This window comes from Ornithorhynchus anatinus, chromosome 1, assembly GCF_004115215.2.
Source record: "Ornithorhynchus anatinus isolate Pmale09 chromosome 1, mOrnAna1.pri.v4, whole genome shotgun sequence".
Classification (NCBI taxonomy): domain Eukaryota; kingdom Metazoa; phylum Chordata; class Mammalia; order Monotremata; family Ornithorhynchidae; genus Ornithorhynchus; species Ornithorhynchus anatinus.
Genome location: NC_041728.1, coordinates 31756589 through 31779799, shown reverse-complemented (window position 1 = coordinate 31779799; position 23211 = coordinate 31756589). Strand labels below are relative to the sequence as shown.

Below are 23211 nucleotides of genomic sequence, written 5' to 3'. Positions count from 1 at the left end.
TATTGATTGGGTTGGAACTGGGGGGAATTTTGGCCTGTGCTGAGATTCTGCCCAGCCTGGATTCATGCCGGGGTCCTGGGGGCCGCCCCTGGATTTTCATCCTCAGGAATACACCCTGGCTCACCTGGAGCCTCCGGACTCTCTGGAAGCCGCCGAAGCTGGAATCCGGAAGTTTGAGGACTTCCTGGCTACTATGAAGTCCAACAACACGAAGATCCTGGGTGCCGTGGACTCTGGGAATGAACTCCTGGCTGAGGGAAACATCTATTCGGACAAGATCGGGGAGAAGGTGCAGCAGATTGAGGACAGGTAATCCCTCCTTAGGGGGTTTGCAGTGATAGTTGATATTTTCTGGCTCTGGGGACCTTCCTTCTCCCAGTACTTTGCAGGAGGTTGGGGATCGGGAGCTGACGAGAAGCAGATTCACATAAGCAACAGGAAATACATCTTCTCTCTCCCAATGGGGAGAGTGAACACGTGGACTCTGTCCCCAGATTCCAGTCTAGTTGGTAACACCAACACTTCCCAGAGGCATTTCAGTAGATCCACGGAGAAGTGGTCCATAGCACGTGGTTGGAGATGGAGAGGGGAGAGGTAGGGGACACTGAACGGTCCATCCCTAATCGTGAAGATGGGTGTTCAGCAGGACAGTCACCCCCCCCCAGTTCTCACAACTGCCCTGGTGCCCCTGAGGGGATCAGAATCCACGGCTGAGCAAACCACGAGGCTGACCCAGGGTGGCGTGGCTCATCGATTTATGGAATAAACCCTAGAGAAAGGACCACTCCCAACCTTTTTCTCTTTCCTCCCAGGCACAAAAGAAACAATGAGAGGTCCCAGGAGGTTGAGCATCTCCTGAAGGACAACCTGGATCTGCAAAACTTTCTACAAAACTGCCAGGAGGTAGGACTGGGGAGAACTGGGGATCTCCTTCTCTGTCCTACCAGGGAAGCAGCATGGTGTAGTGGATAGAGCACAGGCCTGGGAGTCAGAAGGTCATGGGTTCTAATCCTGGCTTTGCCACTTGTCTGCTGAGTGATCTTGGGCAAGTCACATCACTTCTCTGTTCCTCAGTTACCTCATCCGTAAAATGGGGATTGAGACTGTGAGCCCCATGTGGAACAGAGACTAAGTCCAACTCGATTTGCTTGTGTCTACCTCAGTGCTTAGAGCAGTGCCTGACACATAGTAAACGCTTAACAAATACCACCATCATCATCATTACTCTTGCCCCAAACAAAGGAAAACAAAGAAAACTCCCAGAAGCCTGGCAGCTAAGGAACTCCATCCAAGTGACCAGTTTTCTAAAGGACATTTTCCCTTTCAATGCCCCATCATTAGGGGCTGGCATTGCAAATAATCCCAGCCCTCGTAGAGGAGGTCACCTGACCCCATGCCCTACTCTCCGCAGGTGTACCCCTCTGAGAAGTCCTCTTCTCCTCTCTCAGGTTGGGATTATAGTTGGCCTTCTCAAGGCCACTCAAGGCCAACCATTGTACACCCAAGTCCTATTGCTCACTCCACCTTTCTCTGGTCCGAGAAGGGCCACTAAACTGGAAGTGGTCCAAATACTTTGGCCTGGGCTTCATGTCCCACATTTCAATATAATTTAGCAAGCGTCACCTTTGCACCTTGCCTGCTGTTCCATGGGCTGCCAGAGGAGCAGCTTTGGTCTAGTGGAGAAAGCACAGGTCAGGTAGTCAGATGGACTGGGTCCTAATCCCAGCGCTGCCATTTGTCTGCTGTGCGACCTTGGACAAGTCACTTCACTTCTCTGTGTCTCATCTATAAAATGAGATTCAATATCTTAGACTGGGAGCTCCATGTAGGATAGGGACTGTGGTTGTCCTGTTTATCTTGTTTCTACCCCAGTGTCTATTGCAGTGCTTGGCCATAGTAAGTGCTTAACAAATACCGCAATTACCATTTTTAGACCCTTTGCTTCAGGGATGATGGTAACTCCCTGTTAAAGGTGGGGCCAGTGTCTCCAGATGATGAATCAAAGCTCTGTGAGGTGGCTTCAGGTTCTATTCTAGACTGCCAAGGGGTCAGAGGTAATTAGAACCCAGATCGTTGGCTTCATATCTGGCTGAGCCTGTAGTCCCCGGCCCCGGATCCCCAAGGATGCTCCTTCCGTGAGAGGGTACCTGAGACGAGGCTGCCTAAACCCCAGAAGGAAAACGCTGGTGTGGATAAATCCGGACCCTTGCTCATCGTGGAACTTTGCCTGACCCCTCCTCTGTTTTGGCAGCTCACCCTCTGGATCAATGACAAGCTGCTGACCTCTCAGGACGTGTCCTACGATGATTCGCAGAACTTACACAACAAGTGGCTGAAGCACCAGGCGTTCATGGCAGAGCTGGCTTCTAATCAGGCGTGGCTAGAGAAAGTCGATGAGGTAAAGTTCCTGACCACATGGGGCTGTGGCCAGTAGGGAACTGGATGACGTGGCCGGGGCTGGGACCTCACTTGAGCCGTAGGCTAGGTTTCTGAAAGCCACTGTAAGATGAGGTCTCCCCGCTTAGAGAGCTCTTTTCACTCTGTTTCTGTGACCATCTTATATGAACATTAGTAAGGACTTGGTGGACCTTGGGGGGCACTGGTACAAATGGAAAACTGAAATCCAGAAAGAGGCAGCATCTTACTAGGATAAGTAGTTCACGACAGGAATTCATGCAAAGCCAGCTGAGGTTGATGGCGTGGGGCCGTGGCCAGGTTAACAGTCACCCCAGTTTTTACTCACTGCTGCATGTCCTTTTATCCAAAGGACTTCAAGCACTTTAAGGTGTGAAGGAAGGCTTGCAGAGGCAGCATCTCAGGAAAGGGTGCATCCCTTTGAGTCCTAAAATCTCATTAATGTGGAGCCCACGAGGACCCATCGTGGGTGGAGAAACTTGGGCAGTGGCAGAGATTGGACTAACCCAAGACAGGAGGCAAAATGGGGGATGAAGCGACCCTCCTTCCTGTCTCCATCAGCAGCCACCCTTCCCTCTTGGTGGGCTTGCTCATGGTCGTGTTGATGATTGGAGGAGAGCAAGGAGCACTCTCTCTTTGCAAGGGTGGCCAAGCCCCCAGAGTCTGCGCACTCCCCCATCAACACTCTCCTTTCCTCCCCTGACCAGGAAGGGAAGCAATTGATAGAGCAGAAGCCTCAATTTGCGGCGGTGGTGACGCCAAGATTGGACATGCTGCATAGGCTCTGGGACGAGCTGCAGAGCACCTCACAGGAGAAGGCCCAGCGCCTTTTTGACGCCAACCGCTCGGACCTGCACGCCCAGACCTACGCGGACCTGAACAAGTGGATCAGCGAAATGGAGGAGCAGCTGCGCTCGGACGACCAGGGCAAAGACCTGACCACTGTCAACCGGATGCTGGCCAAGCTGAAGGCGCGTGAGCCAGAGTCTCGTGGCTGGGGGTGGCCATGGGTCCCGGGGATGGGAACGAAGCCCTGCCTTAAGGCGGTGTTGAATGGGCCCTCGTCTTCTCTGCACTGGTGATGGGCAGGCTCGCTGCCTCTCGGCCTGGCACCCTGGGGGCTCGAAAGGAGACAGTGCATGTTTCTCACAACTGGGCTGGCACCAGGCCACTGCTCGGGCCCTGGGCGGGCTCGTCGGGGGAGCAGTTTTTGGGCCTACAGAGGGGCTGATGCTGACCGTGTCCTGTTGGCATCCAGAGAGTCGAGGATCAGGTGAATGTGCGCAAGAAGGAGTTGGGGGAACTGCTGTCCCTGGGCTCTGCACTGGGGGACGAGGAGGAGAGAGAAGAACCGAGCATAGAGAGGCGCTTTCTGGACCTTCTGGAGCCCCTGGAGAAGAGAAGGAAGGAGCTGCAGTCATCCAAAGCCAAGCTCCAGATCAACCGCGATCTAGAGGATGAGACGGTGAGTCTCCTGCTTCTCCCATCCCCTTACCGGCCATGGGGACCACCACCCAGGTTCCAGTCCCAGAAATGACTCGGGCGGTCTGGGGAGCACCTCTTCCCCTCTGGCTGATGGTCAGCGCAGTCCTGCCTTTTGCTTTGTTTCAGCTCTGGGTGGACGAGAGGTTGCCCCTTGCTCAGTCCACTGACTATGGCACCAACCTGCAGACCGTGCAGCTGCTTATGAAGAAAAACCAGGTGAGTCCGAATTCTACTTTCCAAGCACTTAGTACAGTGCTCTGCACACAGTAAGCGCGCAGTAAATACGATTGAGTGAATGAATGAATGAATCATGCCACCCACCTCTTCTCACCGCCCTGGTTCCAAAAGCAGCATTCCTTTTCAGAGGGCTCAGGCCCAACACCGTGGATGACAAGGAAGCCTCATCTAGGGCTTGAAATTTTGGCAGGGCACACACCAAGGGACACAGTTTTAATCTATTCTAATGAACAGATCATTAGATTTCCCTTTGAACCAAGGATATTTCCTGGAGCCGACTGAGGAAAGAAGCCTGGGGAATATAGACCTTTGATCCTTTCTTTGCCCTTAGCTAGAAAGAGAGGCTGCTGACCTCCCCAAGAACAGATAACCTAGGGATCAAGAACTGGGTCTGGGGTCCTAGCCACAGGAAGAGGCCCCTGCTGCTCCTCTGCAGGGAATCTCAGGGAATGAGAGGATGTTGATGGGGCCCCTGGGTGGAAGAGAGCCGGGACATTAGATGACCACTGAGAGCCCGGAAGCAGCCATCTCCTGGAAAGAGTTGAGGTCCCTAGAAAATGCTGCCTGTGCAGGGCTGAATCCCAGAGGATCTTCCAAGATCTCAGAAACCTCCAGGGCTTCCTCTGGATGCTCAACAAGCTCATCATTAAAACCATTTATAAGGGTCAGCTGTGAAGGGCACAGGTCTAGGCATGTCAAAGTAAGTAATGAAGCCGTGGGCCTACGGATGGTACTTGAGATTCTAAGACCGGCAGCTTTGACAGAAGCAAACCGCTCCCAAACAATTCAGCTCTGGATGAGTGTCAGAGCAATATTGAAGTGGGGAGCGAAAGGGGAGTCATGGAAAATGCACATATTGGCAGGAAGGAGGCTGGAAATTTTGGCACTGATCTTCCCGGGAGTAGGAAAAGGCTTTCTTGAGGGAGGGAGATGTCAGCAGCTGCTTGAATAAAGGGTGGAGAGAGGGAGGCAGCTCACATTGGAGGCCAGGGGAAGCCAGCCTGGAGGGGGAGAAGACCCACTAGGGCAGGGGGTTCATGAAGCATTAGAAGGAGCTCTTATTTCTCCCTCCCCATCTCCGCACCGCAGACGCTCCAGAATGAGTTAACGGGCCACGCACCACGGATCGAGGACGTGCTGCAGCGAGGGCAGGAGATGGTGGCGTCGGCCGACATTGACTGCAGGGACATCGAAGAGTGGCTGGGAAGCCTGCAGGGCTCGTGGGACACCCTTCAGGGGGCCACCGCTCAACGGCTGCAGCGCCTGCAGGACGCCAGTGAGGCCCAGCAGTATTACCTGGATGCTGGCGAGGCGGAGGCCTGGATCAGCGAGCAAGAGCTCTACGTCATCTCGGATGAGACGCCCCAGGTCAGCCGGTGGCCCAGAGGGGGGTGCGGGAAGCAGCCAACCAACTCAAGGGTCCCGATTCGGCCACGTTGGAGCAGGACAAAGATGAGCAGGTGCCATCTGTCTGGCACCGGGGACACTGTGGGTGGGAAGTCCAGGCTCGGATCCCAATGCAGAGTCAGGCTTTTCCCTCCTGAGCTCCTGCCTGAGCTCCTGCCTGAGCTCGTCTGGTCTGTGTGAGCCCCCAGCCTGGGAAAGACTGCTTTGTGGCAGGAGAGGGCAGGGGTTGGCTTAGTGCAGGGTCAAGGCTGGGCTGAGGCATCCCAGGGTGCCATTTTGGGGAGATCAAGGGCCGGAGGAGGGCACTGGGTCGTGGAACCTGGTAGTGGAGGTGTGTAGATATATGAGGACAGGCCAGGGAATCATGTCGGGCTCAAGTGCTGCTGAGGATTATATAGTGTGGCTATGGGCTCAGAAACCCAAGGCACGGTTCTGCCCCATGCCATTCTTGAAGAACAGCAATCTTTCTCCTTCCCTCCCCGTCCTTCCCAGAGACACTGTTGGGGAGAGGGACCTGGTGCAGCTTTAGTTGTATTTTTTCTAGGAATTTTCTCCAAGAAAAGCTTTACCTAAAGATAAAGAATTCCCCCCAATTTAGAAAAACTCAGGAAGCCTCAGTACTGCCTCTCCACACACCCCGGAAAGCAGTGCTCTGCGTTTCGGGGGAAAATTTGCAAAGGCGTCCTGGCATCCTCACGAACTCTTCTCTCTTCTCTTGTGATCGTGTCTTGGCCCAGAGCTAGAGGGAATGAGATGCTGAATCTCACTCCCTACTTTTTAGCCCTCTGTGGACCCTAGGCTGGGTAGCTCAACTGGCTGTTCTAGGCTGAGGGAGAGGGGACGCTAGAGCCTGGCTGGCAGCCACGTTGGTGGAGGGTGAGTGTGGAGCAGCTGAATCCTGAACACTCACACAGAGAGAGTGAGAGCTAGGTGGAGCGCAGACTCTTGCCAACTCAATCAATCAATCAATGGTATTTATCAAGCTCTTACTTTGTGCAGAGCACTGTACTAAGCACTTGGGAGGATACAACAATTAACAGACACGTTCCCTACCCAAAATGAACTAACTAGACGGGAGACAGACAATAATATGAATAAATAAGGGCCTCTGGAATGGAGTTGTAACTTCTGATCGTCTATCTGCGCCGCAGAAGCAGGAGAGGAGTGTGAGATGACACATCTAGGACATGTCTCTTGGGGAGTCAAGTGTGTATCATCATCAGCCTCATCGGTGGTTTTTATGGGCACACTTACAGAGGGTGAAGCATTATTACGAAGCTTTTTGCAGAGTGCAGGAGAAGGAAGATACATAAACTTTACCTTCTGGGAGCTTAAAATCTAATGGGGTGGACAGGCAGGTCTAAATGATTTACAAATACTGGGAGTAAGAGGAAGAATAAGGATATAAAATGTATGGGGATATAAAATGTATGTATGTAATGGCTAGCTAATTAAGTGCTGAGTGGAGACGTGAAATACATAATTGTGGTATTATGAATTAGTCAGGGAAGGCTCTCTGACAGAGGTGAGGTTTGCTGAGTGGAGACATGAAATACATAATTGTGGTATTATGAATTAGTCAGGGAAGGCTCTCTGGCAGAGGTGAGGTTTAAAGAGAGCTTCAGCGACGGGGAGAGCTGCAGCCTTCCTGATTTAGGGAGTAGGGAGTTCTGAGCCAGGAGAACAAGGTGAACAAAGCTTGAACCTAGAAGCCTGTTAACTCTGGGAGATGCTCTGTCTCCCCCATTCTAGACTGTGAGCCCATTGTGGGCAGGGATCGCCTCTATTTGTTGCTGAATTGTACTTTCCGAGTGCTTAGTATGGTGCTCTGCACACAGTAGGAGCTCAAAAAATACAATTGAATGAATGAATTAAAGCAGTTCTGAGAATGCCCAGACTCCCTTATTTAGAACTTGGCATAAATGGGGCTCCCAAATCAATCAGTCAGTCAGTCAATCGTATTTATTGAGCACTTACTGTATGCATAGCAGTCTACTAAGCGCTTGGGATGATGATGATGGTATTTGTTAGGTGCTTACTATGTGCCAAGCTCTCTTCTAAGCAGTGGGGTAGAATCAAGATAATCAGGTTGTCCCACATGGGGCTCACAGTCTAAATCCCCATTTGACAGAGGAGGTAACTGAGGCCCAGAGAAGTGAAGTGACTTGCCCAGCAGACAAGTGGTGGAGAGGATTAGAACCCATGACCTCTGACTCATAAACCCGTGCTCTTTCCACAAGGTAATCAGGTTGTCCCACATGGGACTCACGGACGTAATCCCCATTTTACAGATGAGCTAACTGGGCACAGAGAAGTCAAGCGACTTGCCCAAAGTCACACAGCTGATAAGTGGCGGAGCTGGGATTAGATCCCACGACCTCCGACTCCCAAGCCTGGGCTCTCTCCGCTAATCCATGCTGCTTGGGAGAGTTCAGTATAACAATACAGTAGACACATTCCCTGCCCACAACGAGCTTGCAGTCTAGAGGGGACTTCCAAGGACTTCCAGTAGGCCCGGGGCCAAACTGCTTGGCTTGACGTTTCTGATCACAGGCACTCCCAAGAGTATCTCTCCAACACCATGTACGTGCCTGACCAGCATATAGAACAGCGCCTCGCACATAGTAAGCGTTTAACAGTACCATAAACGAACAAACGAAACAAACCCAAGCAGCAGTGACCTGACTGCAACTGAGCGGTTTAAATCTGCCCACGCTCTCAGTCTAGCGTGGCTTAGTGGAAAGAGCCCGGGCATGGGAATCAGAGGTTATGGGTTCTAATCCTGGCTCTGCCGCTTGTCAGCTGTGTGACTTTGGGCAAGTTGCTTGACTTCACTGGGCCTCAGTTACCTCATCTGTAAAATGGGGATTAAGATGGTGAGCCCCATGTGGGACAACCTGGTTACCTTATATCTACCCCAGTGCTTAGAATGGTGCTTGGCACATAGTAAGGGCTTAACAACTATCATCAAATAACCTTCCTTCCTCTACTTTCTTTCTCCTGTTCTCAATTTGTCCCCTGCTTGAAATCTCACCAAGCTCATTGACAGGAAGGCACTATGGGTAAACGAAAGCTGGGAGCAACGTAGGACAGGTGGGAGAGTCCCATGCAGGTGTGAGTGAAGGGTCTGGCTCCTCCCTGAAGACTCGGATAGCTGTGCTATAAAAATAACAATTACAATGTTGGTATTTGTTAAGCGCTTACTATGTGCAGAGCACTGTTCTAAGCACTGGGGTCGAAACAGGGTCATCAGGTTGTCCCACGTGAGGCTCACAGTCTTAATCTCCATTTTACAGATGAGGTAACTGAGGCCCAGAGAAGTGAAGTGACTTGCCCACAGTCACACAGCTGACTTGTCCCAGATGGGGTGCTCCAGCATGGGGCGATAGAGGAACTGATGGAACTAGGGGATCACTCGGTGCTTTTGCTCCTTCCCAGGATGAAGAGAGCGCAATCGTGATGCTAAAGAGGCACCTGCGACAGCAGCAGGCAGTGGAAGAGTATGGGAAGAACATCAAGCAGCTGGCCGGCAGAGCCCAGTGGCTCCTCTCTGCGGGACACCCTGAAGGGTGAGCAGTTGCCCAGAGGCACCTCTCCTTTCCCATTTGGATTTTTCTTTTTAGTAATAATGATAATGATGATGATGATAGTGAAGGCATTTATTAAGTTTTACTATGTGCCAAGTCCTGGGGTAGTTAACAAGTTTATCAGATCATACCTAGTCCCTGTCCCACACAGAACTCATCATCTATGTTATCCCTATTTTACAGTTGAGGAAACAGACCCAGAGAGGGTGACTTGGCCTAGGCCACCCAGCAGGCCCGAGGCAGACCCCGCACTAGGATCCGGGGCTCCCCTGCTGTCCGGCCCCCATACTTTCTCCCATACTCCCCCCTTCTTCAACTTTTAAAATTCTAATCCCACCTCTTTGATTCCAAGCCATTCCTCAAATCGGTGACAGTAACTCCCCTTAAGCCTTAGAGTGTGAGCCCCACGTGGAATGGGGATCGATCGGATTGTCTTGCATCCAAAGAGTAGTGCTTTGCACATGGTAAGTACTTAAATTCCAGAACTAAGCCCAAGGAGCAACAAGCTCTGGAGTAGAAGCCCCCTCTGACTATCCTCTCCCAACCCTCTCTTCTTCCAGGTGACCCTCCATAGTTCCAGACCCAGCTTTCACCGTGCCCCCGCTCAGGCCCAGAGCACAGCCTCTCTCAAGGCAGAGGACAGCTTCTGCCTCTTAAACTGGAGCGCAATCTCTGTGCGAACACAGTAGAAGGATTTTTCTCCAACCGAAATGGGGGTCGCAACTCCCAGACATAGGAATCTGCAGTGGCTGTGGAGATTTATGAACCAGTCCCGGTGGGAAGCATCAGATTTGCTTCAGTGACACCAACTGGAAAGGCCAGGGAGAAATTCACCCAACTCAATAAATTATGGGGATTCCTGGGGTCAATTTCCAGTTGTCCCCAAGAGACAGTGTAGGTCGAGTGGATGGGAGAAGGGAAGTCTGCCTTCTCTCATAGGCACTTCTACCGACATTCTCTTTTGCAGACCCATTTTCCCCCTGCTCTGGCAATACATGGAGTGAGGCTGGCTGCAAAGGTCTCTATAGAATGGGTGGGTCCTGCCAGAGGTGCCCAAACTGTGCCTTCTCACTTGGACATATAACCACCTGTTTGCGTTCCCCAAATTCCAGGGAACAGATTATTCGCCTACAGGGGCAGGTGGACAAGCAGTATGCAGGGTTGAAGGAGATGGCTGAGGAGCGCAAACGCAAGCTGGAGAATATGTATCACCTGTTCCAGCTGAAGAGAGAGACAGATGACTTAGAACAGTGGATCGCCGAGCGAGAAGTCGTTGCTTCTTCTCCAGAAATGGGCCAAGATTTTGACCACGTGACGGTGAGTGTTCACCACCAGAATATTCTTCGTTTTGTATCTTTCCAAAGTGAAAAGCCACTAGTCAGTCTGCAGGATACCAGGTGGACCTAAGGACAGCGATTCTGGAGACCGCCCCCTCGATTTGGGAGATACTTTGCCTTGGTGACTGCTAAGACTGGGCCACCAGTCGATGGAATAGACTGGGGAAGCATGAAGCGGGACCAGCCTGGCCTCAGGGTCAAGCCTTAATGGGCCTGGGGGCCTCACAACCCCCTCCCAAGAGCTCTGTCCTCCCTCAGGGCTGACAAAGCAGAGATGGTAACTGCATATACTGGAGAATGCCAGAGATTTAGCTGGCCGGGACTGGTTTCGGGGAGGGGAGGATTAGGTCTGATCTATAAAAGTCCATTTTATCTGTAAAATGGGGATTCAATACCTGTTCTCCCTTCCACTTTGACTGTGAGCCCCATTCCGAGCAGAAACCATGCCTAACCTGATTATCCCTTAGTGATCTCAGTACTTAGCGCATTGCTGGGTATAGAGTTAATGTTTAACAAACATTATTAGTATTATTATTATTCTTCCCAACCGACTGTAAATTCCTTGCGGGCAGGGACAGTCTTCAAAAGATAAGTTTTTCTCTTTTCCAAAGTGCCTAGACAGCGCTACGCCCAAAATAGACGCTCAGCTAATGTTAGTAACGCATGCCCGTGGGGGATAGTCCTGCCGAGTTCCCGTTGGCCTCGAAAATGATGCCCTGTTATTTCCCAGGGGGTTGCCCCAAAATGTGGTATGCGACAAGAAAGCGGATGGGTGTCAAGTTTCGCTTTTCCCCTCCAGCTGCTCCGGGACAAGTTCCGGGATTTTGCCCGGGAGACAGGGGCGATCGGACAGGAACGGGTGGACCACGTGAACGCGGTCATCGAGCGGTTGATCGACGCCGGCCACGCGGAGGCCGCCACCATCGCCGAGTGGAAGGACGGGCTGAACGAGAGCTGGGCCGACCTGCTGGAGCTCATCGATACCCGAATGCAGCTGCTGGCCGCATCTTATGACCTGCACCGCTATTTCTACACGGGCACCGAGATCCTCGGCCTCATCGACGAGAAGCACCGGGAGCTGCCCGAGGACGTGGGGTTGGATGCCAGCACTGCTGAGTCCTTCCACCGAGTGCACACCGCCTTTGAGCGGGAACTGCATCTCCTGGGGGTGCAGGTACCTCCCCGCTCTGCCCCTGACTCACGGGGGGCCGGGCCTGCTCAGCGGTGACCATGCCAAATGGAAACCCAGGAAATATGACTCCTCTCCTTACCCGGGCACCCCCTATGCCTCAGTTTCCTTATCTGTAAAATCGGCATCCTGGAATTTCCGAGACGAGGTGTCATGAGAGTGAGGAAGGGTAGCAGAGCTCTGGGGAACGCAGGCTACAGCGTGGACGAGGACAGTTATTTGGGCAAGAGAGCCGCGTAACTGATTTGACCACTGTGGTACAGTGGGTAGAGTATGGGCCTGGGAGTCAGAAGGTCATGGGTTCTAATTCCAGCTCCGCCACTCGTCTGCTGTGTGACCTTGGGCAAGTTACTTGACTCCTCGGCTGTAAAATGGGGATTGAGACTGTGAGCCCCATGTGGGACAGGGATTGGGTCCAACCCGAATTGCTTGCGTCCACCCCAGCGCTTAATACTGTGCCTGGCCCATAGTAAGCACTTAACAGATACCATAATTATTATTATTATTATTTTTGGGAGAGGGGCACTGGGCACATTTTCCTCTGCCATTTAAGCTTCTTCTGGCACCAGTCGTGCTCAAGTAGGGACTTGGAGGAGCTGGAGCGGTGTGTCTGCAGCTGTCTTTCCAGCCAGCACCGCTTCTAACCTGCTCCAAGCCTTTTAGCAGCTCCACCCCAAACTCCTTACCGAGTCAGGCAGCAGTCCACCCACCATGGCCCCCTGGTCTCTCGTTGGATTAGCCCTGGTTCTGATTCCCCATTGGCAAGACAGAGCTGGGACTGGAGGGAATCGATCAGGGGGCTGGGTCTTCCTACCTCTTAGTACTCTGCACACAGTTAGCACTCAATAAATACCACCGATTGCCTGATTGATGAGTTGATCTGACCCATTCTTATGCGAGGGGTTTCCCTACCCTGGCAGCACCAACTAGTATTGAGAAGCAGTTAGCCTAATGGAAAGAGCAGAGGACCCGTGTTCTAATCCTGGTCCTGTCACTTCCCAGCTGGGTGAACTTGGGCAAGACACAACTTCTCTGTGCCTCAGTTTCCTCATCTGTAAAATGGGGATTCAGTACTCATTCTCCCCCTTCCCCTTTAGATTGTAAACCCAAGTGGGATAGAGACTGAGCCCAATCTGTTTATACTATATCTACCCCAGTGTTTAGTATGAGGCTTGGCACCTCAATTATTCCTATTATATACGGCCAGCGGGGTCAGCGGTTGAGAAGGGAGCAAGACCTCATTGTTGCGGGGAAGAGTTGTGAGACAGAACCCTTGGGACCCATTTGAGGGGCAGAGGAGAAGGACAAGTTGAACATTTTAGCATCCTGAGTTGCCCCATCAGCCAGGACAGTTTCCTGGTAGAGGCCAGGGCCTGATCTGCTGAAACTGTTCTTGGGCTAACAGCATCTCTCTTAACTTTGGGCCAAAGGAGAGGGAGCTTTCAGGCAGGAAGAGAGGACTGAAAAGATACCAGGGCTCAGACACCCACTCAGGTCCCTGAGATCTCCTGTTCAATCGCAATTGTATTTCTCCCGAAACCCAGTTAAAACAGGAAACCCTCACCCTGGTACCTTCCTTCCAAGGTGCTTAGAATAGGTGAAGGGCACGAGTTTCCATCTAGTTGGATCTGATCTTCTGAGCCATCGTAGCTGGCCCCAAAACGAGGTGGAGACCAGATAACTGCCGAGAGCTGCCCCAGGATATCCAGCGATTCAGGGGGATATGCAGAAGCCCTGCCTCCAGTCTCAGAGTCTTGTATACCACAGACCACCTTTCTTTAAAGCCCTCGGGGAAAAGAGCCTGAATGGGAGAGAAGGCTTGGTGCTGGTCATGGGGAACAGCAACTCGTTTCACACCCTGACAGGTGCAGCAATTTCAGGACTGGGCCACCCGCCTGCAGACCGCATATGCCGGCGAGAAGGCCGATGCAATCCAGAACAAGGAGCAAGAGGTGTCGTCCGCGTGGCAGGCCCTGCTTGATGCTTGTGCAGGGCGCCGGACCCAGCTCGTGGACACCGCGGACAAGTTCCGGTTCTTCAGCATGGTCCGGGACCTCTTGTCCTGGATGGAGAGCATCATCAGGCAAATCGAAACACAGGAAAAGCCTAGGTGAGGACTAGGGGCCCCCGAAGCCCGGGTCTTTGAGTCAGGGAACCTGGTTCTAATCCCAGCTCCGTCACTTGCCAGTTTAGTGACCTTGGGCAAGTCACTTCACTTCTCTGGGCCACAGTTTCCTCATCCGAAAAATGGGGATTCAGTACCTGTTTTCCCTACCACGCAGATTGGGAATCCGATATGGGACGGGAACTGTGTCCGACCCGATTATCTTGTATCTACCCCCATGCTTAGTGCAGTGCTTGGGACATAGTAAGTGTGAACAAATACCACAAATATCATTACTACCGTGACTGTGTATGCACCCTGAATTTGGCCTCTCCCCCAACTTTACCTCCTCTGGAGCTGCCAAGTCATAGGCTACTTTTGAGGCCTCCATTTCTGGTGGATGTGAGCACTGGGCCAGAGCCAGAGCACAAGGCTCGTGGGTGACATTTCAGTGACACTGGAGTGCAGGTCTGGGGAGGGATCCACTGATTCGGAAGGTGGCATGCCCATTTGGAGGGTTTTGAATCCTGCCCCTGAGGCCCAAAACAACAGGTTTCTCCTTCCCTTGAGCCTTGGGCATTTCATCCCCTGAAAGAGATTTGTTACTTCAGAGAACAAGGAGAGCTGAGTGAAAGCAGAAAAACATCTTTGTCGATTCCCCTCTGATCTCCCAGGGCTCTCAGTACACACAGGCCACAGGTAAAGAGCCAGGACACGTTGTCTCTGCCTGCCAATGTAGCCAACAACGAGTCACTCTCCTTATTTCTAAGGGCGCCTAGAGAGTGTCGGGGGGATCCCCCATCCTCCAGGGGTCAGCCGCCTCATTTCCCATTCATGAAAAATGATTGTAAAATAATCCTAGAACTTGCATTGTTCCTGATGAAATTATTATAAGATTCCTGGGTTGGTAGTCTCCCAAAATCCCAATTTCTCTTTTTGTCCTAACACCTCAGACTGGGCAGGCATAAAGCTGATACAGCTCTCACCTGTCCAGGCACTGGGAGAGTCACCAGAATATCTTGGTACCTCAGTCTCAGTTTCCTTGACTCTGGGGCTTAGCTCTCTTAAAGGGTCTGAGAGGTCCTTAGCAGCCAATAGGCAGTGCTGGTTTGTAGGCAAGCGCTGGTGTGATTTCCTAGATTCCCCTAGGGCTCTCAGCAGCATTGAGCCCATAGAGCTTGGGAGAACAAACTTGGTCCTCATCTAGGACCCCTGAACTAATCCAGGAAAGTCTTCGGGGACTCCAGAGTCTCCTGAACTTCATTTTCTCCCCAGATGAGTAATCTTTATTACCTTCTTCCCATCAGGGATGTCTCCTCTGTGGAGTTGCTCATGAAGTACCACCAGGGCATCATGGCCGAGATCGAAACGCGGAAGAAGAACTTCAGCACTTGCCTAGAGCTGGGAAATGGGCTGCTTCAGCGGCAGCATCAGGCTTCTGAAGAGGTTAAAGAGGACCAGTGGGGTTGGGGGTGGGTTGGTGAGGGGTGACAGAGGGAGATGGCCTCTCCCTCTCCCTCTCCCTCTTCCCTGACTCCAGAATGGACCATTCAGGCCTCCCTCTGGCATGTGAACGATTAGGTTCCAGTTAACTGTATGTATGTGTGTAGAACATGTGTGTAGAATATGTGTATGTATGTGTCTCTTCTTCACTCCGCTGCCCGGCTCATCTTCCTGCAGAAACGATCTGGGCCTGTCACTCCCCTTCTTAAACACCTCCAGTGGTTGCCTATCAACCTCCGCTTCAAACAAAAACTCTTCACTCTAGGCTTCAAGGCTCTCCATCACCTTGCCCCTTCCTACCTCTCCCTTCTCTCTTTCTACTGCCCACCCCGCACGCTCCGCTCCTCTGCCACCCACCTCCTCACCGTCCCTTGGTCTCGCCTATCCCATCGTCGACCCCTGGGCCATGTCCTCCCGCGGTCCCGGAATGCCCTCCCTCCTCACCTCAGACAATCTAATTCTCTTCCCCTCTTCAAATCCCTACTTAAAACTCGCCTCCTCCAAGAGGCCTTCCCAGACTAAGTGCTCAATAAATACTATTGAATGAATGAATGAATAGAACATCTCCTTCCAGGGCCTTCTCCCTCAAGCCAGGACCAAAATCCTCCTTTCTATGTTACAGATCAAAGTAAAGCTGACTCAGGTGACGGAGAGGAGACAGGAGATGATGGAAAAGTGGAATACCCGCTGGAATCAACTCAGCCTCTGTGAGTACATTAGGGGAGGGTCCCAATTCAGATGGTCGTGTCACCCACAATCCCCCTTGAAGTCTTGGCCACCTGCCCTCCTCTTGGCTTTAAATCAGACTTGGGATCCCCAGGCATGAAAAAATTAAAGGGAGGAAACAATATTTTCCCTCTACACATGGGGTGAGTTGGTGTGGTTTGAAGAATTCCCAGGTCTTTTACCTGGAGTGAGTGTCAGGCTTGGGGAAAGATGTACAGATTCTCCCACGTTCCAGAGCAGACCAAGAGGTAGGGAAAAATCCCACCTCCTGGACTGGAGGCTTCACTGTTTGAAGGGATGATGTCAGTATATCTGGGGCTGTGGAAATGATTTGCGGAGTCCTGGGTTCAGCCCCATGAGACTTAGGGGATGAGCTTATTGTGTTGCACAACATGGGATATGCGCTAGGGACCAGTGGGAGTGGTGACAGAAGTTGTCTCCAAGCTCCATTCTCCACGGGGTGGGAACACCTTGACCTGTTCAGAGCAGAAGGCTCCCCTCCTATGGACACAATGCTATTAGTTCTTCCTGTCTTTGTTGAGCTCACTGAGGCAGAAGAGAGTCCATCTTTGTCCCAGCATGCCTCACTGGGGCCACGTTTGTGTGTACGTGTGTTCGTGTGTGTGCACACGTGCACACGTGTGGCTTGTTTTCCATGGCAGTGCTGGAGGTGTGCCAGTTCTCCCGGGACGCCTCGGTGGCAGAAGCGTGGCTAATCGCCCAAGAACCATACCTGGCCAGTCGGGACTTTGGGCACACAGTGGATGGAGTGGAGAAACTCATGAAGAGACATGCAGCCTTTGAGAAGTCTACAGCCACCTGGGAGGACCGTTTTGCTGCCTTAGAGAAGCCAACTACGGTAAGCTGTGTGCGGTGTTCCCAGGAAATGTACTTAGCTGGAAGAGAAGGAGGAGGAGGAGCTGGAGGAGGAGCTGGAAGAGGTGGAAGAAAAGCCAGAAGAGGAGGAAGAGAATAAGGAAGAGGAGGAGGTGGAGGAGGTGGATGAGGAGGAGGTGGGGAGGAGAAAGAGGAGGAGGAGGAGGGGATAGAGGAAGTGGAGGACATGGAGGAAGATCAGGAGGAGGTGGGAGAGGAGAAAGAAGTTAAGAAGAGGAGGAAGAGGGGGAGGAAGGGTTAGAGGAATTCGAGATGGAGGAGGAGGTGGGAGAGGAGGAAGGTTAAGAAGAAGGAGGATGGAGATAAGGAGGGGAGGGGAGAGGAAGAGGAGAAGGAAGAGGAGTGGTCATTGATGTGACAAGCAGAGAGGAAGGAGACCCCAACCATCTCCTCCATTGCTTGAGAGGTGTGTGCAGCCAGACCAGAGATTACTCCGAAGCCAGGGCCTGGTGGGGACATGGTTGGGAGAGTGGACCCCATGACTTATTCTCACCTGAAATGCTTTTTTCTCCTCCAGCTTGAGCTCCTAAAAGAACGTCAGACTCCAGAAGGGCCCAGAGAAGAGAGTGGGTAGGTACCACCGGAAGTGGCTCCCCAAACCAAGAGCAGCAGCATCACGTCGCTTAGTGACACAGACAGGGGAGTGGGAAAGGTGTTGAGTCGGGAAAAGGGGCATGTGCCTTTCACAAACTAAGAGACTCAGGAAATGGCTCCGAACTCTCACTAAAGACTCCGATGCACCTGTGTTTTCCTCCCCACCGTGAACATTTAATGTTAAAACAACCCAAAGCGGTGTTTGGGTTTTTCAACTGCCTCAGGAGCATACACTAGGGATAGGCACATTGGGAAGGAGAGAGCAGAGGAAGGCCTGGAAAGGAGCAGATGAGGAAGGGAGGGAGGGATAATATAATAATGTTGGTCTTTGTTAAGCGCTTACTATGTGCAGAGCACTGTTCTAAGTCCTGGGGTAGATACAGGGTCATCAGGTTGTCCCACATGAGGCTCATAGTCTTAATCCCCATTTTACAGATGAGGTCACTGAGGCACAGAGAAGTGAAGTGACTTGCCCAGAGTCACAGAGCTGACAAGTGGCAGAGATGGGATTCGAACCCATGACCTCTGACTCCCAAGCTCAGGCTCTTTCCACTGAGCCACGCTGCTACTCTGAGCCAAGCTGCTTCTCTAGGGTTCGGGGCTGGTTGTGGGAAGGAGGTGGACAGGAAGGGATTAGCAACATAAACTGTAGGAATAGGCCCAGATTGGATGAGGGTGTGGTTTGGTCTGTTCCCGCCCTGACCCACTTCCTTGAGGCAGAGGAATCTCATTCTCCTCATTTTTCCTGAATCCCGAGTGTTGTACCTGGGTCCCAACGCCTGGATTACAGTGGATCTTACAAGGAGGTGAACTTGTCCAAATCCGGTTGGGTTCGGTCAGTGTGGCAAATGACTCTGACAGGCCCTCAGCCACTTCCCAGGTTGAGATTGCTGCTTTCTGAACCCAGTCAACTGGATGGGGGTCATTTCCCTCGCTTACCCGGCTTGGGGCTTGGGAACCCGATTTCCTCAGTTTGGGGGCCGTGTCCCTAGAGGTTCCATTTTACAATGGGGTGTGTCTGTTTTCCTCAGGCCTCAGGAGGAGGAAGGCGAGACAGCGGGGGAGCCTCCGCGAGGTTCCCATCGTACTACTACCGAGAGAACATCACCGGTCAGTTTCCTATCCCACTTGTCTAGTTCCTGGGAATCACTGCTGCCAGACCCTTTCCACCCCTCCTAAGCCTCTCCGCCAGTCAGTCTGTTAGCGGTGGCAACAGCAACCCCAGCCGCAGCCATAGCGGCCACCAACGTTCTGCCGCTCCTCTCGTTCTTGTTCCCGTCTCCCCTTCCCTTCCTCTCTCCCATCCTTCCCTCCCCGTTCCGTGTCCTCCACGTTGCCCTCCCCGCTGGATTGTGTTTACTCATTCCCCATTATCATTTCACTCCCCCCACCCGCCCCTGTGTAAATGAAATGCTGGAAAGAGCCAACAGGTCAACCGGTTGACACATCTCCATTTTAGTTTGGTTTTCTTTAGTTTAATAAATTTTAACGTTATACCGATTTCACTGTTTGCACAGGCCGGGAGGAGACAGCCTTCCAAGATGTTCTATTTTTTCAACATTCTTCTTTCCACATTCCCTGCCTTCTTCCATCCCCAAACCTGCCCCCTTCTCGTCCTGGGGATGTGGAGGAAGCCCTCCCTCGGCAGCAAGCCGCTTCCCCTGAGGATTCCCCTCACCCTCCTCCTCCTCTCACTGCCTTCCTCCCTCTCCCTTCCTGCACTGGGACCAGCGGTTATGGGAGTGGGACAGAGCTGGGCCGTGACTGCCCCGCTGCCCTCCAGGAGGATGGGGAGAGAGAAAATCGTGGAGACAACCCAGAGAGCACAGGGCCAGAGGTGACCGAATGTCCCAGCGTCACTCCTCAGCTGCAGGGGTACAGGCTGCACTGGGAGGAAACATGGCCGGGGAAAAGATTTGATGCTAGCCGAAGGAGAGTAGTCAGCAGTCCATGGCAAGTTCAGACTCTGGGACTCCAGACGGGGCAATAGCGTGGATCCGGGGGAGAGAGAAGCGGAATGCTTCAGGCAGGCATCTCGGAGTAAGAATGGGCAGTCACACCCCATAGGGGTTGCGCGGTTCAGGGGAAATGAGCCAAGGGGGCAAGGAATGGTGGGGTAAAAAGTAAAAGAGGAGGAGCATGACGGGGGAACAAGGGGGCGGGGAGGTCCTGCAGCTTGTAGACCGTCGGTCCGGAGAAGAAGACAGACAGAGCAGGTCCTCTCCGGCAAGCCTGGAGGATGGACCGGACTAAGAAGACGTAGTGTGGGCGTCCCTACCGGAGAATCTCCACGTCCTGCATGGCTTCTCCCGACCCGCCCTCATCGTCTCCCAACTGCTGGCTCGGCGCATGCTGCTCTGGCTCGCTTTAGGGTAAAGGAAGCCAGGGGGCTTTCCAGTTGTGCTTCTGAGTCCTGTGTTCCCACCCCGTGGAGTCGGAAGGAATTTATTCTGGATGGAAACTGCCTTCTCACAAGCCTGTCAGGGCCCCAGCCCTCTGCCCCCTCTCAGGCCACAGCAAGTAGGCCCCAAATTCCGTGTCTCCCCGAGACTGGCTCACTCCACACCCCATCCCCAACACATTCACAGACACAAGACCCTGCCCCCTCAGCCAAGACCCAGGTCCCCAGTCTGGACCGTCACATCCACGGAGGGAGGAGCTGGAGTCCAGTGGTGGAGAATACAGTGTCCATCTCAGAATCTCCTTCGGAAGGGTTCAACTGCATGTCATGATCATCCTCCCCAGCTGTGCCCCAGCCTCCCTCTACCCTTCCCGAACTAATCGACGGACAGCAGTGAATGCAGCTAAACTATCCAAGCCCGTGGTGTATAAAATAATTGGTATATTCTGGAACCAACCATTCTCTCTGCATCTCTGTGAGAATGGACAACAAAAGGCTGGTTTTGTCTTCAAAAGCCTCACTGCTCTCCTGACCCAAGCATGCTCTTCAACGGAAAAGTGTTTGTGTTTATTTGGTGTGTGTGTGTGTTTGTGTGTATGTGTGTGTGTGATGGTGTAGCCTTTCTTATTCATAACAAGCAGACACATCCACATGCTTTCACAACCATGTATATACACAATTTTATTAGATATACAACAGAACCTCCCTTATCCATATTTCTGGTGTGTCCTAGCTGAAAGATGTGGAACAAAAGATGAGACAGGAAGAGAGGCTGCTCATCTGAAGCTGCTTTACCCCAAGTCAGGGTAAAGCATCCATCCTGTCTTAAAAGCAGACCTGGCCGCATACATGCCTGTGGTCTAAAAGAAATTTGATATGCTCCACATCCTCTTTCTATCTTGTTTTTTCCAACAGGTTGTCATGGTGAGGTGGGTTGGTACAGGCAGACACTTGTATTCTCTTAACCTGGTTGATATGGGGGTGGGTAGGAAAAAGAGGGTTTTAGTGGGAATGAAGCCTAGGAACTTCTGCAGGCAAAACAGAATCTTCACAGCCTAGTGATTTTGCAAAACAGTTTTACAGACCTTTGTTAACTCAGGACCATCATACTGTGTGGGGCGCTCATAAAAAGTCCACCCAGAGAAGTTAGCCCCACATTTACTTGTTCATTCTCATTCATTGAACGATTGTTTTTTGCAAGTATTGTGACTCATCCCATTTACCTTGAGCCTTTGCAGCTCCTGGATGGAGGTGTGTGTGTGTGTGTTCATGCCTTTTCTGGGTTGAGAGATGTGAATCTACATGGTTTCGCATTGCTTGAATTAAAGATTCTCTCTTCAGCCCTCTGCCTGTAGATTCCCTGTATCTTCTCCCAGTTGCCAGACCCAGATAGGAGTATCGTACCTGAGGGGTTTGCATCTAGGCCCTAGTGCAGACTGCCTGCTTGCCCGCAGAGCTCTCTGGACCAGCTGGTTCTGAGATTTGGTGGTCCCGGTCTCAGCTTGGGGCCACCCCAAGCTATGTTTGAGAGGATGGGAAGATTTAGGGAGCAGAAGTACTTGCCAGCGTTCTACTTTCCCTCCTTAAACTACCCTCCCCATCACCTCCCTTTTCCTGTCAGGCTGAACCGAAGCTGGCCATCTTGGTGACCTCAGATAACCACTGCTCTGACAACCTAAAATCACTGAGTCTCTCAGGCTCCCATATTTCATGCTTTACACATCCATACATGTGTATGCATATATGTGTATTCTGCATATATGCTAGACTTTCAAGGCCCGCCTCCAGCGTCTCTTCATCTCGCCAGGCTTTGGGGATTTTCAGCAGCCTAAATTCCTCACCCCAATCTCATTCTGGGATTGGAACATCACGGTCATTGCAGTCAGCACCATCCTTTAAGGTCCTTTTCCTCACTTTCCTCCAGCTCCCTGCTTTGTGAGGCCATCAATTATTTTGTCTTGGAAATGGTGCAGGGCAGGAAGTAAGCCGAGCCTGGACAGAACTTGGCTCTGGTAGAAGAGCAAGTCTGCTGACCACCACTCTCCTCTCCCCCACCCGCCCCCTCCCAGAAAACCCACTCGCTACCAGTTAGATTTTGTTTTTTACTGTCAGCCCTGGCTCGGATCATGACGCGGTGGGTAGGTGGGGTTGCCTCCGAGGAAGTGATGAGTGAGCAGGGAAACCGCTAAGGAAAAGTAAGGAGTGAGAGAGACAGAAAGAATGATGACTGAGACCTAGATTATTTCCATTCATTAGTTGTGTAGTGGTTCCACCCACCTCCCTGGGGAGGGGCAAGTGAATAGGTTTTTGCTCTGATGGTGAGAGGGTAAGGTAAGGTTTCCTGGGAGTTAGCTTCCAGAATGCTGAGTGCAAGCACCTGACACACTTGGGAGAATGGTAATACTTTCCATGTGTAAACCTAAAATCAATTGTCCCCTCATGTGCAACTCATCCACTAATCAGAGTCACCCTAGCCCTGCACCCTCTAACTCTCTCTTCTCAACCCTCAGGCTTCATTCTCCAGGTTCATGTATTTGGCCCCTTTCATTTCTCTGCTATACAGATTTTCAGAGGAATCTTCTGAAGTCTTCATTTCTTTTTTCTTTCCAGAGTGGGGCTCTATTGGCCTCAGGATCCCTAAGTGACCTTTTTCACTTAAATAAAAAAGTTATATTTTTCCAAGAAGAAATGAAGCTGAAGAAGCTTCCATTTTTCCTACTCTAAGGGCTATTGGATTCTCTCCTTGCGATGATTCTGGCTTGCTGGATGACCCTGGGCTGATTGCTTCATTTCTCTCTGTGCTTCAATTTCCCCACTGGGAGGGAAACATAAATGGCAACACCAGTAAGTTTTGGCACCTAGGTGCTATAGAGCTGATGAAGAAAACTTCTAAACAGAGGGACCCAGGATCAACTTGCAAACCAATCTTCAGGGAGAAGGGGGCTAGGCCAGCATTTTTAGCAGCAGCATCACAATTGGTATTTATTGAGCTTCTGCTCCTTGCAGAGCACTGGACTGGACCCTTTTATACTGTAAACAGAGTTTGGGACTAGACACCCTACTATATAAAATATATTGTACTGGCTGCTTACACAATGCAGAGAAGTATATTAGACACCTACTGTCTGCTGAGCATTCTGGGCATCAGTAGTGGCTATTGAGCATCTCTTGAGTACTAATCACTATCCTAAGAACATGGGAGAGTATAACAGAAGCAAGATGCGTGTTTCCCTCCACTCAAAGAGCTTAGAGTCTAATGGGGGAAGCTTTATATGAAAATATGATCTAAATATTTTGTATCTATGTTAGTGTTTAATAGCCTGCTTGTC

General features: G+C 51.7%; 1 protein-coding gene across 1 annotated transcript in view; it reads left to right on the top strand.

Annotated features, from left to right (window-relative positions):
- Nucleotides 1-23211, top strand: part of SPTB (spectrin beta, erythrocytic) — a 152823-nt gene that overhangs the window by 113238 nt on the left and 16374 nt on the right. Inside the window, exons 17-32 of the mRNA XM_029059295.2 lie at nucleotides 107-309; nucleotides 813-903; nucleotides 2252-2398; nucleotides 3123-3386; nucleotides 3674-3880; nucleotides 4027-4116; nucleotides 5227-5505; nucleotides 8983-9113; nucleotides 10244-10448; nucleotides 11268-11642; nucleotides 13523-13767; nucleotides 15069-15207; nucleotides 15887-15971; nucleotides 16653-16849; nucleotides 17405-17457; nucleotides 18513-18591. Coding sequence (XP_028915128.1) covers nucleotides 107-309; nucleotides 813-903; nucleotides 2252-2398; nucleotides 3123-3386; nucleotides 3674-3880; nucleotides 4027-4116; nucleotides 5227-5505; nucleotides 8983-9113; nucleotides 10244-10448; nucleotides 11268-11642; nucleotides 13523-13767; nucleotides 15069-15207; nucleotides 15887-15971; nucleotides 16653-16849; nucleotides 17405-17457; nucleotides 18513-18591 — 2790 coding nt within the window. The remainder of the gene's footprint in view (nucleotides 1-106; nucleotides 310-812; nucleotides 904-2251; nucleotides 2399-3122; nucleotides 3387-3673; nucleotides 3881-4026; nucleotides 4117-5226; nucleotides 5506-8982; nucleotides 9114-10243; nucleotides 10449-11267; nucleotides 11643-13522; nucleotides 13768-15068; nucleotides 15208-15886; nucleotides 15972-16652; nucleotides 16850-17404; nucleotides 17458-18512; nucleotides 18592-23211) is intronic.